Source organism: Pipistrellus kuhlii, unplaced genomic scaffold (assembly GCF_014108245.1).
Source record: "Pipistrellus kuhlii isolate mPipKuh1 unplaced genomic scaffold, mPipKuh1.p scaffold_m20_p_11, whole genome shotgun sequence".
NCBI lineage: Eukaryota > Metazoa > Chordata > Mammalia > Chiroptera > Vespertilionidae > Pipistrellus > Pipistrellus kuhlii.
This window is the reverse complement of record NW_023425416.1, coordinates 34,876,811-34,893,659: the sequence shown is the minus strand read 5'-3', so window position 1 is coordinate 34,893,659 and position 16,849 is coordinate 34,876,811. Positions and strand designations below refer to the sequence as shown.

The following is a 16,849-nucleotide window of genomic DNA, read 5'->3' as shown; positions in this document are numbered from 1 at the left end:
GCTTTTATTCCTGTAGAGGAAAAGGGAGTGCTTATAAAGATGCAATAAATTTCAACCTAAAAATAAATCCATGTTTAAGTAGCTAATATAGAGAAAAATGTTAATACAATTATAATATAAAAAGGTTAGAGCTTTTTATGTTTGGACTATTTGTGTGTGTTTTTTTTTAAGAAAAAAAAATCAACAGTAGAAGCTTAATTGAACTAAAAACCTATGGTAAATTGTTTCTCACCTTTTATCAATGTACTCTAATAAACTCTTACTGTTTAGTACCCATTTCTTTTCTAGTTCTTCAAGGAAGTTGCTGGTTTCTGAAATGGATAAAAAATGTTAATTTGGGCACAATAGAAGAGAGGGTACAATATTCTCAGAAGGCTGTGATTCACTTTAATTCAATCATTTGTTTGCTAATCAACTATTCATTCATACATTCATTTCTAAAAAAAACACACACATACAAAAAAAAAACAAAAAAAAAACACAGGAGTCACAGGTAGGTACAAGTGCTTTCTAATACATTTACATCAAGGAGGATTCAATAGATAGACACTCCTCAAGACACCGCATCCTTATGAATGTTGTAGGTCCAGCAATGTCTGTTTAGACAGAAGCCTGTGCAGGGCAGACAGAGGAGGGCACTGAGAGACTGATCCTTCTGCAGTGACATGTAGGAGATACTCACAGGGGATGTCATATTTGAGCTGCATTATGGCCAATAGTAGATGATTGGTTATTTGCCACATTTTGATGTATGTTTAGAGAATATGTAGGGAGGGATGTACTGAGATAAATACAAATTACAATGCTTAATATGATGTCATGGGTTCCCATTTTCCAGGCTTACTTGCTATTTGAATCTTACCATTCCAAAAGTGAGTTTTGTTAGGTATTCTGCATTGAATCAGTCTTTTCCCATGCCTTTAAAAACTATATGTGGTGTTGTACTCTACTGTTCCTTCCCAGTCAAAATTTTCAAAATAATTTTCTCCACTAGTCTCCATTCTGAATCCCTGATCCATCCCAGGTGCTTCTCAAAAATGGCTCTTCTTTGATGTTGTCATCTTAAATGACTGCACTTAGATGACTCATAAAGTCACCAAAAATCTCTTAAGACATTAAATCTAGCATGTGTTGCTGTCTTATTTGATCCCTCTGCAGGCAGCCTTAGACAGTATTGACCACACCTTCCTTTTCGAAACAGTCTGTCCCTTTGTTCTCTGGGTGATCCCATTCCTCTGCTCTCCACCCTTTTTTTTTTTGCTCTTTGCCTGTTCTCAATCTTCTTCACTAGCTGAAGGTCCTTAACACTTAAATGCTGGTCTCTTTGTTCTACACTTTCTCAAGGTAGTCTTTTTCTTGTCCTTGATTTCACTGGTTACCTGATAACTTTCCACCAATGTTTACTCTGAATGAAATTTGCTCAGAACTGTCTTCTAAGCTCTATTCCCACTTATTCAATAGGCACACTTCTACTTATAGCTTAAACTTTTTATGCTGAAGACTTAGCTTGTCTTCTTCTCTTAGAACTGCTGTACTTCTGGTGTTCTTGATCTCAACCAATAGCCTCACTATCTACACAATAAGGAAAACTAAGTGAGATAAATGAAGGTGTTCTCTAATTTGTGTGAGTTTTGCCTAGGTCATCTTGATGTATCTACTAGGAAAACCACACTCAATTACTTAAGCTCAGGAAATGTTTCATGATCACATTTAGTACCTACACAGATTTGCAAGTGCTTAGACATGAAGCAAAGAATATAACACAGGCACCATGTGGGAGAAAATATGGGAAAGGAAGGTGTGTATCAGGCTATGGAGGAACCTCATGCCCAGCTCTACTGACATAGAGAAGATCATGCAGGTACATCCCAGTCAAGAGGCAGAAGTCATGTAAAAACAAGAATATGTAACAAGACTTCAGGATCTTTTTTTATCTTTAATGAGTGAGAGGACTAAAGCCTAGATACTATGGCAAAATTACCCCTAGAGGCAGACACAGCTAGGCAGGTTTCACTGCCTGTATTAGCCGGATTTAAACACTTGGCTATTAGTTGAGATTAGGTTGTGATACACTTTGGTGAAATGAAAGCTTTGGTATAGCAACTCTCAAGGAGTATCAGCTATTAATAAACATCCATTGAGTCCACAACTGCCCCTTTTTACATCATTCATTTGAAGGTGTATCATTGCTTTCAAAAACACTCATTATTCATTAATATTGTCTTCAGCATTAACCATTTTTAAAATTAGGTCGCCCTTTGCGTATCATTATCATTGATCACGCATGGAGGTTTGTAGGTTAGCCATTCTTTCTTCTAGGAGGGGATGACTTGTGTTTTCTGCCATGAGCCCTGCAGTGTCTGTCAGTGTCCAGTGTTGTCCCTGGGAAAGTTCCCCTCCTCAATTCCAAAAGGAAAATACCCCAGAAGATAGCAAGAATTCCTCTTCTGCCTACAATACACTCTGAAACAGACAGTATCAGGCACTTTATCTGCAAATTACTCACCACGTGAGAATTGGTTCTTCACATTCGCTGTTGTGGCCAATGGAAGCTTCTGCAATGAAGAACATGTTTTTTAACTGTGGACGCTTTTTAGCATGATGGCTTCCAGCCACATGTGGCTATTGAGCATGTGAAATGTGACTAGTGTGACTGAGAAATTGCATTTTACATTTTATTTAATTTAAAATAGATACATATGTCTAATGACTATCATATTGGGCAGCTTAGCACTAGAGCACCTTTTTTTATTTGTTATAATTGATTTTGTGATTTATTAAATAATTAAACCTTGGGAAATTCCCCTTGAGGGAAATTTTACATTTTTGCATTCACTGATGCTGACTTGAGAGGATGTTTCCAGGCGAAATCTTTCGATTTCCTGTGAAGAGGTACTTGTCCTGATTTATACATTATTCAACAGAGAGGCTGAAGTACAGAAGGGTTTTTTAGGTTAAATGACTAAAACTCTTTGCTCTAGCATTCCTTCATGGAATCTTCTCCAGTGTCTCCAAGCACCAGAAATTGTCTCGAAACTTGGTTACATAAATGAGAGACTCCACTTTTCTTCAAGTGAAGACTTGACTCAGGATATTAACAACTAGATAACAGCAGTATTTTGATTTGGGTCATGGCCTTCAATGACAGTGACAGAGAAAACAATATTGGCTAGTCTAACTTTCTTAGCTGCCTTCAGAAATGAGTTTTGGGGTGACTTACTAGAATATGTGAATATCACAACTTAAAATGAATAAAAAATAATTTGGACAATGGAAAATGTAGATCACTGACAAGTGTTTTCTTTCATGGGTTAAGATCAAGACACTGACTGTTGATTCGGGCAAATGGTTTTGAATCAGTGTTTCCGGAATGGTGCTCCCGTTGCACTGACTCATACTTCTATTCTTACCTCATTCCACTCTGTGGTCAAAAGCAGGGCGTATGAGACAGCAGTCACTATCCTGTGTGGCTTCATGCTGCCTGCTTGCCCCTGGTGATCAGACCTTCCTTTAACTTTGGAATAGAACTGCCATGGGCAAGTCACTTTAAGCCATTGGGGACCTGCTTCCTGAGGTAGAAAGTGCTGGATCAACTTTCCAAAACCTATTTGGTGGGTCAACACTCAAAAAAAGAGAGGAAACTTAACAACAAAAGCGAAACTTGTGACCAAGTCACACAAAATTCAAATTTTATCTCTAAGTTTCTGCTTTTATCATTCAGTTGGGAACAATATTTTCAACAAAGATAGGAATTGAATGGAAGTTTGTATCAATAAGGTTTAAAAAAACATGGTAAAGATATAGTTTTCCTAGTCAAGGAATAAAAAAATGACAACACACTGCCCATTGTAATTCCCAACCAACAATCTTGAGTATTTGAGAGGCAGCCACACAAAGGAATACTACAAACACTTATTTGCTTTTCTGATTTGTCAAGTACATATTAAAGAATGTAAAGTCAAGGGCTTTTGAAACATGTTTGATATGATATGCGTGTCTTTCTGGATTCTTTCTCAAATATAAGACAGTGCCAGCATGTTCCCATGGTAGATAAATATTGGTGATAAATACTGAATATTCTTTTGTCATTTCCTGTACAAGGAATATGTCTCTTCTTTTTTTGAACCCTATTAAAAACTTCTCACAAGATTTATGATTTTAACACATTATTTTCTAGATACAAGAAAGCTGGCTTGCCTAATATGACAAAACTGACTTCGTAGAGCAGTGGTTCTCAACCTTTCTAATGCTGTGACCCTTTAGTACAGTTCCTCATGTTGTGGTGACTCCCAACCATAACATTGTTTTCATTGCTACTTCATAGCTACAATTTTGCTACTGTTATGAATCGTAATGTAAATAAAAATCTGTGTTCTATGGTGGTCTTAGGTGACCCTGCTAGCAGTTCTTAATCTGTGGGTTGTGACCCACAGGTTGAGAACTGCTGCTGTGGAGCATAAGACCATTGGAAAACATAGATATTTATATATGTATAATTAAACTAGAGCAGTGTTTTCCAAACTTTTGACAAATGTGTACACCTTCTATAATTTTTGTAATGCTGAGTACCCCTCGTACTCATGAGAATGTAGAATTAGGCTCAGCTAAGCACGATGCAATGTATATCCCCACCAAACTCCGGTGCAATGAGTACCCCCACCAAACTCTTCCCGTACCCCTGGGGTACGTGTACCACACTTTGGGAAACATGAACTAGAGGATTCATGCATTGGTGGGGTCCCTTGGCCTGCATGCACCCTCTCGCAATCTGGGATCCCTTGAGCAGTGTTGGATTGCCTGTTACAGCCCAATCTCTGCAGGCCAGGCCAAGGGACTCCACAGGTGCACAGATCTGTACACTGGGCCTCTAGTATGCTATAAGATCTTTGGTTAATCTCTTCCTTCCCTCCCCACTTTCCCCATCCCTCTGAAATTCATCAGTCTATTCCATGTTTCCATGCCTGTGCATTGAACATCTGCCCTCGGTAGTCAGTGCCTGTCATAGCTACTGGCCAAATGGTTGAACCATCAAAATGGTTGCTTAGGCCGGGACCGGTTTAGCTCAATGGATAGAGCATCGGCTTGGGGACTGAAGGGACACGGGTTCGATTCCGGGCAAGGGCATGTACCTTGGTTGCGGGCATATCCCCAGTAGGGGGTGTGCAAGAGGCAACTGATCGATGACTCTCTCTCATCGATGTTTCTAACTCTCTATCTCTCTCCCTTCCTCTCTGTACAAAATCAATAAAATATATTTTTAAAAAAATGGTTGCTTAGGCTTTTATATATATAGAATGATGATGAAAAGAAGAAGATACTATAGAAATTATCTCTCCCATCAGGAAGTCAGGGATTTCTGCTGCTTTCTGTAAATGTGTATTTTACACACACACACACACACACACACACACACACACAGATATGAGTCACAGTTGTCACAGTTCTGAAGCACACACTGGCATGAATACTTAACAGAGGCACCTCTGATTATTTTGAGCTTTGGTTTTGTCACTTTTGAAAATGAAAGATTAAGTAGCCGGGTAAGCTGTCAGACAGAAAGTCTGTGATTGCGTGACTGTTCAATGAACTCCAAATGAACCACATGCAGAAATTCAAGGTTAAAAGTATTGTACTATGGAAAGAACATTATTCCACTTTCAAGGAGTACTGTATTTCAAAACATTGATTTGCAAAATAGCTTCTTCTTATAAAGAGTCTCCTTCTGCAGGATTCAAAACAAAGTGAAGAATTTGAAGTTTCTATAAAAATTATCTTAATTATCTACTTTCCAAGAGCTCAGATTTGAATGAGGACTCACCTACACACCTCCTTTGGAATTTATTAGGTTCATTAAAAATAAATGCCTAAGTTAATGAGAACCAATTGGCTAAATACTGTGCTAGACCCTTTATATATATTATCTCTTATACAATAAGCTTTAGCTGACAACCATTAATTTAGAAATCCTATTTATATGTTTCTAAGTTTACATTTTAATGTATCAAAAATCCAAACTTCTAAAGTCAATGTGTCTTACTTCCTCAATCCCTATTAACTATTTTAATAAATAGGTTTCTCTAGTATATTTAAAAATTTTTACTTTTATGCATACACAGCTACTTTGTAATATTTAATGTTTAGGTCTATAATTTAATTCCAAATTCTAAAGATAAATTTATGGTATCTATCTTCATTATTTAATAACTCATTCAGTACCTCATAACCACTTTGTACTCAGTGAATGTTTTTAATTTGTTGATTTGAATGACATATAAGAAATTTATTACAAAGAAATACTAATTGCTCTGAAATCAAAATAATTTGTTAAAATTTAAGTTGTTGAAACTGCATAAGTCACAACTGCATATGTCTGCAATATATAGTATTAGATAGAGGCAGAATTTCATATACAAAGGGGGTGCATTTATATATTTTTGAGCACCTCTCCCCCATGGAGGCTTCAAAATGCTTTGCTCAAATTAAGAATATCAATATTCCAGAAGTGTGACATTCTAATGTATGAAACAACACTGTTTGTAGATAGTAACCATGAAACAACTCTTTTAACCTGTGAAAATGTCTATAAATTTTGCATGTATTTTGACATTTACTACTTTTAAGGTAATTCCATATAAAGGAAACTAGTAATAAGCATGTATTCATGTCATAAATGCAATATTTTTATTAAGAAATGAAGGAATCGGACAGCTATCTCCTCAAGGAGCATTACTTTAATCTGTTTTATAGAGGAAACCTGTTATACTTGCTGGTTTTGATTCTGCACTATTTGCACATAATATTTTACTGCTGAGCTTGTACATATTGGTACAAGTAAACTATTTCAGGACCTACCCAAGTTGCAAAGGCAGAAATGTTAGTCACAAATAATATTTAAGAGGTAGCCTCAATTCCGTGCTTCAGTATCAGTACTGTAGTTTTAAAGTGATTCAGCGTTTCACTTTAGACCCGTACATTGTTCTGCCCTGCTGTCACTGGTCATGTTCCTCGGTAAATGGTCTTGGGCTTTATTGGAAGTGCTCTTGGGAACACTGTCAGGAATAAGGGTTGTAGGATTGAGCAGAGGGAGAAGTTGAGCTGAGATGCAATCTCAACAGAGACCTGTGTCTCTTCTATATGCTATGAGGAGCATTAAAGCTGAAATATAGCTTCAGAGTTGCTCAGCTTTGAGGCAAGAGGAGAAACCAATAATCCCATGCATTAATAAGTCATCGCATGGGGCTACCAAACCCTCCACTTGGCAGGCAGTTTGATCTTGGAGGAGGCAGCTCCTCTTGGCCCAGGGCAATTTGTGAAAAGTATCTCAGGTGTAAGTCCTAGCTCCCAGCACTCCCAGCAGCAGGAGAATGAGTCCTCAGCCCTGAGGGGGCTGTGGGAAACACACTACACTTGTAGATGCAGAGCAAGTGGCCAAAGAATATGTAGTCACATGTCTTTTGCATTGCAATGATCTTTTAGGTCTCTCTCTTCAAATAGGTGGGAAGAGATGAACTCAGATAGTTTTTCCAGCTTCCCAAAGTTGGATGACTGTTCTTTGATTTTTTCCCCCCAGGAAGGAAACACCACTTGTAATATTGATAAAGTGTGTGTGTGTGTGTGTGTGTGTGTGTGTGTGTGTGTGTGTGTAAATGAAATATATCTCTTGGAGGAAAAGATCACTTAGCAATCATATCAACATACATTTATTATTTGTTCTAAGCACTGTGCTGGATGAAAAAAAAATAAACTTGAGTTTTCTCTTAATCTCTTTGAACCAGAGAGCGCTTAGTACATGAAATAATTACAGAATGTGTTCCTGCTGAATTGCATTCTTGTTTCTGTGGAAGCAACATAAATAGCTAAGGAGCTTATTTTTCTCTTCATGATCCTATGTTAGCCCGAGATTTTAGGATCACATAAGATAATGAATACTTTTGCACAGTATGAAATCTGACTCAAATAAAAAATTATTTTAAATGATTTATTAAAGCTCACTATTATTTGTGGACATGTTAAGCCATACCACTGATTTCAACCAAAACTTATTTTTACTTGGAAGTTTTCTAAAGAGGCACTAGTCAAATTTTTATTTTGGTTCTTAAAATATATATATATATATATATATATATATATATATATATATATATATATATATATACATACACATACACACACACACACACATACACACACACACACATATATATTGTTTCAGAGAGGAAAGGAGAAGGAGATAGAAACATCAATGATGAGAGAGAATTATTGATCGGCTGCCTCCTCCACCCCCCACACTGGGGACTGAGCCCACAACCCAGGCATGTTCACTGATCCAGAATTCATAGGTTGGTGTTCAACCACTGAGCAACACCAGCCAGGCTATTTTGATTCTTGAACTTTTCATCAAAAGAGAAATTGTGAGCAATACTAAACTCACGACAGGTATGTCACCAAAGTTTTACGGATGCCCTCCCTAAGAAAGTCTATACACCCACACTTAATGTCCTACTAGGTGGACAATAAAAGAAGTTATGGTGTGGTCTGATAAATGTAGACTTGTTATATTTTGCTTTTATCTCTGTTTGCTTTAATACATGTCCTCAGTTTTCTGCCTTGTACTACGTTTTGTTTTAATTGGTTTGCTGATTCAAATGTACTCTCGTTGTCCTTGCTGTTGCTGAGAAACATTTCAAGAGGGAAGTTAAATGAGTGAGGGAAATACTGTTTTCGTTAATTTAGTTCCAGCTGATTTTGTACCTGGAAGCAGGAGAGCTGATGATTTTTCAGTATGGTTAATTAAATCTTGTGCTGCTGGCTTCTGTTATGGGTATTAAGTCATTCCCCTTGTTAGCAGAGCCTCTGGTCCAGTAGGGTTGGATTCACCATTGGGGGCTCATTTTTAAAATGTTCATCTCAAGTTCAGGTAAATGATGGGGACCACGTGATGGTTGTGTGCAGCTGGCAGAGGTGATTGTGAGATTTGTCAAGGCGAATCGCAAGGAGTCTCACTCTACTCTGATTTACAAACAAGATGACAGGGGAGGAAGGGGCGCAGGCATGAACCTCTCCTCTCTTTTCTGTCTCAGAATTCTCTGCTGTGGGGGAAGGAAAAAAATCCCACTGCATTTTGTTTTCCTAATGTCTCTTGGATTCTCACCAGCAGGTTTTTACAGTCTGCTGCTTGCCTCTCAGATTAGAAGAATGCTGGCATATTTTAAGTTTCCTAGGATTCAGCAGCCTTTAATTAACAGAAAAATTGATGTATTGGAATGTTACCAAAATATGGAGATGGAAAGCTGAAGTGGGCTTCGTCCTTCCAGCCTTTGAGTGCAGTGCAGTTATATAAGAGTGGGGGGGGGCAGATGAGATGGGGCAGGGAAAGTGTGTGCAAAAGTGTATGCTCTGTTGCAAACAGCTGGTTGCCTGCCTACTGTATGCAAAGGGGGTGTTTTGTTGACATAATATTCCACTGCCTGCTCATTGGTGAACTTGTAAAGTCCACCTACTTATGACTGGGGAGAAAGCAGGTAGTCACTGATGTCTTAAAGCTATGGGATTGCCAGATAGATAGCTCAGGGATTGCTCTACTGGTAGCTGAACCCACTGCTTTTCATCTTCCAGTCGCCTCCCGGGCTGCGAGGTAGTGCTGCCTGTACCTGCGGTTAAGTTTTCTTTCCATGCCAGGTTCACGTCATCTTGCTGCCAGAGTTTTGGATGTGATGGAAAAGAGCAGTTTTGTAAAATAACCACTGAGAATGGATACATATTTTGAGCACAAGTTAGTATGAAAAGAGGGATGGTGGAGCCATGGAAGGGTTTTCCTTTTAAATCCAGGGATTTGGGTGGCAGATTGGTCCTGATCCAATCCAAAGCCCTAGGCAGGAAAAAAAGCATAGATGAGGACATCTGACATGTTTGAAATGTCAGCTGTGACTTATATAAGCAGAGAGTTATAATCCAAGGTGGGGAAAGAAACAGCTCAACCAGCTTTCTCTGCCTAACAGCAGATCTGCTCATTGGCCAGTTCCCAACTGAGGTCCATACACTTTGTGTCTTGTTTTTTCCAATGACCCACAAAGCTGGCCTTTTGGTCTCAAAAGAGGCCTCAGTGGATTTTTTTGTTTGTTTTTTTGGTGTGTGTGTGTGTGTGTGTGTGTGTGTGTGTGTGTATGTGTATGTGTGGTTTTGTTTGTTTTGAATGTGCTGGATGTCCCTGATTGCTCCCTTTGCTCTCCTCTCTGCAGGTGGTACATGCCAGAGCCCTGCTCTCCCAGCCCTGGTCCGTCCACCAGCACCTCCTTTGCAACCGTCGCTGGATATTAAGCCCTTCCTTCCTTTTCCTCTTGACACTGCAGCAGCAGTCAACCTCTTCCCCAATTTTAATGCGGTAAGTCCCACTGTCCAATTTTCATATGTCAGAGTGGTAGGTACTGGAAAATCTTAAAAGCCAGGGGTGAGTTGGTCACTACCTCTGTTTAGCTCTGTTTCTGTATCTCATGGATGTCTGAAAGCCAAGGGGTGAGTTGCCTGCCTGATTATGTAAGGTCCCTGAAGCCAGACACCTTCAAGGAAAAATGAAAAGAGATTCAATGGATTGGGTTCATCATGGGTTCATGTTTCCCCATTAGTGTCTTTTGGGTAACACTAACAATTTCATTATTTGTTGGAATATATCTAAATCAAAATTGAACGAATTGGTTAGAGAATATTAGAATTCAGGTAGATGTCTAAAAATCTAAACATGTTTCTCCTGTACAGACTCTCTATTTTAATTTATTAATCTGTTACTCCTTCCTAATTTAATAAAGAGGACTCTGACATATTCTATGTGTAGAGCGCTGTTTGCCTCCTTAACTTAAAACAACTCAGGGTTCTGGTAGCAAGGGTTTTCTTTTTCCTTTTTTCCTGCTCAGCTGCAGTTGTTCAAGTTGTCTTTCTTAAATTACCATGTTTTGGGAAAGCTTTGTCAACAGCCTTCTCAACACAAGTTCAATTACTTCTGTCTCTATTTTTCTCCTAAGGATGTCTTTTGAAGTTGGCAGATTCCTCATACTCATCATCATCTTTCTTTTGTGTGAGCAATGACCATATTCTTAGGATGGAAATAGAAATGAGAGTTGAAAAGTTAGACTCCAGTAAGTGACTTTTTTTCCTAACAGCATCTGATTCAGCTTTCAGCAGTTGTTATAATGCAGGTCTGAGCGTATCAATGACAGGACGTGTCTACAAAAGCAAAGCAGATGATTAAGATGGGAAGTCACTGAATGCCCAGTGATCTGAATCATACACATTTCTTGTTGCAATTTTTTTTGCATCCATGATGGACTTTTAAAAATCTGCCCCAAATTAGATCACTCTCCTTCAGCATACTGGGTCCAGTATGTTTTTATAAAATTTCATCATGGGTACTTCAGACACGCCAATGAAATGGTACCCTTATGGGCTAGTCCTTACTTAAGGGCAAGGGAGAATCACAATGATTGCTTTGCTTTTTTTGGGGGGTGAGGAGTTTTCTTATGGGAATCTTATTTTGAAATTGATGGAGCTTAAATAGAGTGGTGTGAAGAAATCACATTTCCAAACTAAGGAAATGTTCCTAATCTTAGGTGTTGAAAGCAGAGGACAAATTACATCCAGCTCTCTGATTCTTAACGATCACACTGAAGTCTCCTGGGTTCCTCTGTTTTGGAGCATCTTGTCTGCTCTTCTGTTAAGTGGCTTCCTGGCAGTCTCCTTTCCCAGACCCTCAGGGAAGATCCATCAAGGTGCTTCACCAGGCCTCTGAGACCACTTGGCATCCTGTCACTCAGGTCCCCTGTCAGCTTTGGAGCAGTTACAGTAAGATTTCCGGAAGGCTGTAAAATATCAGGTTTTAAACTTTAGATTTGCCCTTTGGGAAACATTGAAAGCAAAATGATTAATTTGACTGAATATTATTTGTCATAAGACAAAGATGAGTGATAATGCTGAGTTATCTGACAATGAGCAAATCTCTTTCTTTTCTTTGCCACTGAGGAACTCTTTTTTTTGGGGTTATACTATTCAAATATTGGAACTTTTGTGGGCAAAGGCAGCATTTGTGGTGATCAAGCTGGATTTTGTAGCAAGACTGACTGGGTTCAAATCCCAGAGCTGCTGCTTACCATCAATATGACTTTGGCTAAGTCACATAACTCCCACGAATCTCAATACCTTCATCTGCAAGTGGGGGCCGATATTTAACCTACCTTATAGGTATGTGATAATGCTTATGTGGGTTAAGTCATTTCACCTGGGCTCAGCATATAACAAACACTATTGAGTGATAGGTACCATAGCCTTTAAACCCTTCTCATTTTGAATGCAGAAGTTCATTGACTAACTGATTGCAAAAGTGTGACTTGATTCCTTTTTTGTCCCTTTTCTATGATGGATTTTGACTTGTGTTAGCATTTGTTCCATTTAAATCAAGAGCTCTCTGTTGCTATACCTACTGGTCATTTCCTTCCAATGCTAGTCAGGGTGCCTCCAACCATGGGTTAAGCCACTTCTTGCTTCCAGCTGAGGGGAATGGTTGCAAAGCCATAATTAGGTGGCTTCAGACTCAATATTAAGGCATAGAGCATCTTTCCAAGTAACACCCTTAGGTCTTGTGTGAATCTTAATCTACAAATTCAGGGTGTATGCAACAATTATTTTTTGATTTCTGTGAGTTGATTTTATTTCCATCAGACTAGAGAGGATTGCAGTTTACTTCTGCTTCAGGGTGTGCTGAGGTTCAAGTAGCTGTAGGTTATTTATCCAGCTTTTGGTAGAAGACTTCCTCTGGTCATCATCCACCTAGGCATTCATGTGATGGTCAATACCAGGCTAGTCCCCAGCTTTTACTTTTGGGCACAAAACTTTATGAGACTTTCAGTGGTCTCTCCTGCGTCCATCTGTCATACTGCCTAACTCCTTTGCCAAGAAAATGATGAACCACTCTGCCACCCAATACCCTTCCCCCACCTGACCTTTGTGAAACAATGTCTTTGACAATCAGAGACTGTCTGTCTATTGTGTTCCTCCTCTGAGGATGTGAGTATGGAATCATCTGTGTATTTCTGGTATGGTGAAGCAGAATAGTGAAGGACATTTAAAAATATATGTACATGTAAAATAAAATACGCAAAACCATAAGTGGGTATCTCTGATTATCATCCATCCACAAGTGTATAAGCCCTTGGGTTTGGATGTGAGTCAGAAAGAACAACGAAACATCTGTAAAAATAAGCACAGTTCAGGGGAAAGGAAAACAGATGTGGGATCTGAGCTCGGATGTGGATATAAAAAGAGGACATTTGCTAAAACCATTAGGATCCCTTAGTCTCCCTAAAGCCAACTTTTAAGGAATAGCAACAGAAGCTGTTCTCTAGACCCAGGGATTTTGTGTTGGTGGATGTTCCAGTAGCTTTCAGACAAGGGATAGTTTTTCTTGAATTCTTCCTGTACCTCCACCCTGCTCCTCAATATCTTAGGATTGATCCCAGTGGTACCTTTGAGTCTCCATTTCTTGAAAGGAATCAATCCTATAAGTAAGTAGATGATGTTTAGGAAACAAATGTAAATAAATGGTGTAAACTTACTCCATTCAAGTAACTTCTATTTTCTAAGCATCTACTATGTGGGAGGAATAGTGACAACAAAAATTATGTTATGACCTCTGCCACAAAATAATTCCATTTAGAATGGATAAGTTGGACAAATAAAGATACATTTGGAAATATGAGCGCTGTTATATAGGTATATGCCCATAGAATAGGATGGCAGCTTAGGGGAGTAGTGGAAGGCTGTGTGTGGTTAGAAGGTACAAATTTTGGAATATGTTCTTGGGGATAGTTGAAGGGCTGTGTTTCCTGTTGGCACAAAGATTAAATGAATAAATTGCCTTAATGCACCTTCATGTGTCTAATACCCAGTAAATATTGAGTCCTCCCTTCCAGGAGAGGCACAAGAATGAGTAAGGAGGTTGCACACAGAGTTAGAAAGGGGTCAAATCTAGGATAGAGGCTATTGTGCTTTCGGTTAGCTTTGGCTAAGATTATGTAGCATTAAGTAAATTAGCAGCCCTAGCCGGTTTTGCTCAGTGGATATAGTGTCAACATGCACTCAAGGGTCCCAGGTACCATACAGGTCAAGGGCACTTGCCTAGGTTACAGGCTCGATCCCCAGTAGGGGGCATGCAGGAGGCAGCCAATCAATGATTCTCATATTGATGTTTCTATCTCTCCCTCTCTCTTCCTCTCTGAAATAAATAAAAATATACTTAAAAACAAATAAATAATTGAACTTTAAAAATGGTAAATTAGCATAGAATTCTGACTCAGTGTTACTTCTCTACATAATAAGATTTCATTATGGGAGAGAGAAAGCAAAGAGGGAGCGAGGGAAGAGTAAAGGGAAAAGAGAAAGACTGAGGAAGAAGAAGAGATCATCAAATTCTAGAATGTGACTCTACTGTAGTTCTTTGTATTTCTCAAAAATATCAATTTCCCCCAAATTTTTAAATATGGAGTTAGTTTGAGTGCAAAAGTTTTATCAGCTGAAGGGCAGGAAAGTAAAGCTTATGTGAGCAATACTAGTGCTTCTCATAGTCTAGGGTGCATATGAGTCACCAGGGAAATTATGTTGCAATGCAGATTCTGATTAGGTGGTTCATAGGTGGAGCCTGAAATTTTGAGCATATGTGGGTGGAATAAGAGGAAACCAGGAGAATGATTCAATGCAGTGGAGTCCATCAAAAGCATCTGTTATAAGGCTAGCACTTAGAAATATAACAGAAGATACGATGAAGAGAGGTTATTAATTTCTTACTCCACCATTCACTCATTGTGCATTTGTTAATCACCGACTGCATGCCTGACACTATTGTAGGTGATGGAAATACAAAGTCAACAAGGAGAAAGAGAAGGAAGAAGAAGGGAAGGAGGAAGAGGAAAAGTAGGATGATGGGAAGGAGCAGGGGAAGAGGTAGTGGCGGGGAGCAGTGATTCTTGTATATATGGAATTGACGTAGTTGATTATTCACTCCCTAAAACACTGCTGTTTGCAACTAGTAAAACATTTAGATGTCAAAACACTACATTAAATATAAACTAGTCAAGCAGAAACTCTGTCTATATAATTTTCTTAATTTATCAGAAAATGGGATACAGTAGGAAAATAATTCCATAAATAACTCTGCAATTAAATGTTTAGGTAAAGTCTTATAACTTAAGAGCTATCTGAGTTTAAGAGAAGAATAACTATCTTGGAGGTGGTCAAGGGAAGCTGTATAGTAAAGATTAAGGTTTAATTTGGGAGCTGATGTCATATTTATTTGTTAAGGTAACTATAGTATAGAGCCTGAAATGTCTCAAAGACTCAACATACATTCATTGAATGAATGAGGAGAAGATAGTTAGATCCATGGATGGATAAATAGATAGCTACATAGATAGATAGGAAAAAATGCATGAAATCATTAATACAAGATAAATTGCCATAACACTTATATCATAAGAAACATAATTGATGGAAATATCTTTAAAAATCTAAAAAAATCACTGCTTTTATACATTAGATTATTTATATCAAACAAAAATTATTAATTTAAACAATTAGTAGAAAACATAAGCAAGCATAGCATTAACTTATCCCCTTAATTTGCATCCATAATTTTATGTTGGCACATGTGTCTAGCTTCTCTGGTCATATAAAAGAACAGCGATGTAAAAGTCCTAGTGGTTGCTGATAGAATTTACTCTAAAATCCATTCTTTATAATGTTCTTCAGCTATTTTATGTGAATCCAGAAGGTCTGTCACCATAAAATATTGGTGAGGCACTTTAAGACTCTAAAATGACAGCTTTAAATATGCTTAATCTATAGAGATTATTCTACAACTGTAGCTTAAATATATATTTATACCAGTATAAATAAATGACAAAAATACAGAACCCCAAATAGGATATTTTAAAGTTAAGATTTTCTTATCCTTCAATATGTATTCTTCAGGATCTCCATTTTCTGTATATTTAAAATGGAAATACCACCATATTTATCAGCACACTTTGTCTCCCTTTCTTTCAAAAATTGTAGTTAGCCCAGGCATTGTGGCTCAGTGGTTGAGCATTAACCCATGAACCTAGAGGTTACCAGTTTGAATGCTGGTTAGGCACATGCCCTAGTTGTGGCTTAATCCCCACTAGGGGATGTTACTGATGGATGCTTCTCTCTCATCAATGTTTCTCTTTCTCTCTCTCCCTCTCTAAAATCAATTAAAAATATGTTCTTGACATTGGTCTCCTCTGTGGCTCTGGATTTTGAATTCTTCTCCAGGTATAGACATTCCTCCCAACTTCAGCCAATGATAGAGATATAGAAACAGTGGTTTAAGCATTTGTTTGGTTCAAAGAGATATTAATTAATTAAATTCAGTCTATACTTTCCTCACTGCTCTCCTTTTTTACAACTGCTGCTGCCACTAAAATAGGTAGGCAGCCAGGTTGAAATTACGGATGGAAAAATACCAACTGCTAGAGGGTGTGGATATTTTTCAGGTGAAAAATGCTGCAGTACATTTGGCATTGATCGCTAGGTCTGTGTCCTTTGAAGACAGATGTCACAGATTGCTAGGCGGTTCTGTGCACTGAGTGTATCATATTTGTAGAGCAAAAGCTTCTTCAGAAACCTCTGCTTGTGAACTCTTCTCTCATTCTGTTTTCATATTGAAACAAATGAAACACAACTGAACTCCTTACATCATGGTGCTTTGGCCCCCAAACACAAAATGGCTTCAATACAGAATATGAGGGATTGAAAATGTAAAGCTAAACAAATGCACAATTACATGAAT

The 16,849-nt window shown here is 38.2% G+C and overlaps 1 protein-coding gene across 5 annotated transcripts in view; it reads left to right on the top strand.

Moving 5' to 3' along the window:
* Positions 1 to 16,849, top strand: part of ZNF385D (zinc finger protein 385D) — a 663,079-nt gene that overhangs the window by 442,584 nt on the left and 203,646 nt on the right. For all 5 annotated transcript variants that reach the window (XM_036431595.2, XM_036431594.2, XM_036431593.2 and 2 more), the window contains one exon: positions 10,239 to 10,381. In XM_036431595.2, the coding sequence (XP_036287488.1) occupies positions 10,239 to 10,381 (143 nt within the window). The remainder of the gene's footprint in view (positions 1 to 10,238; positions 10,382 to 16,849) is intronic.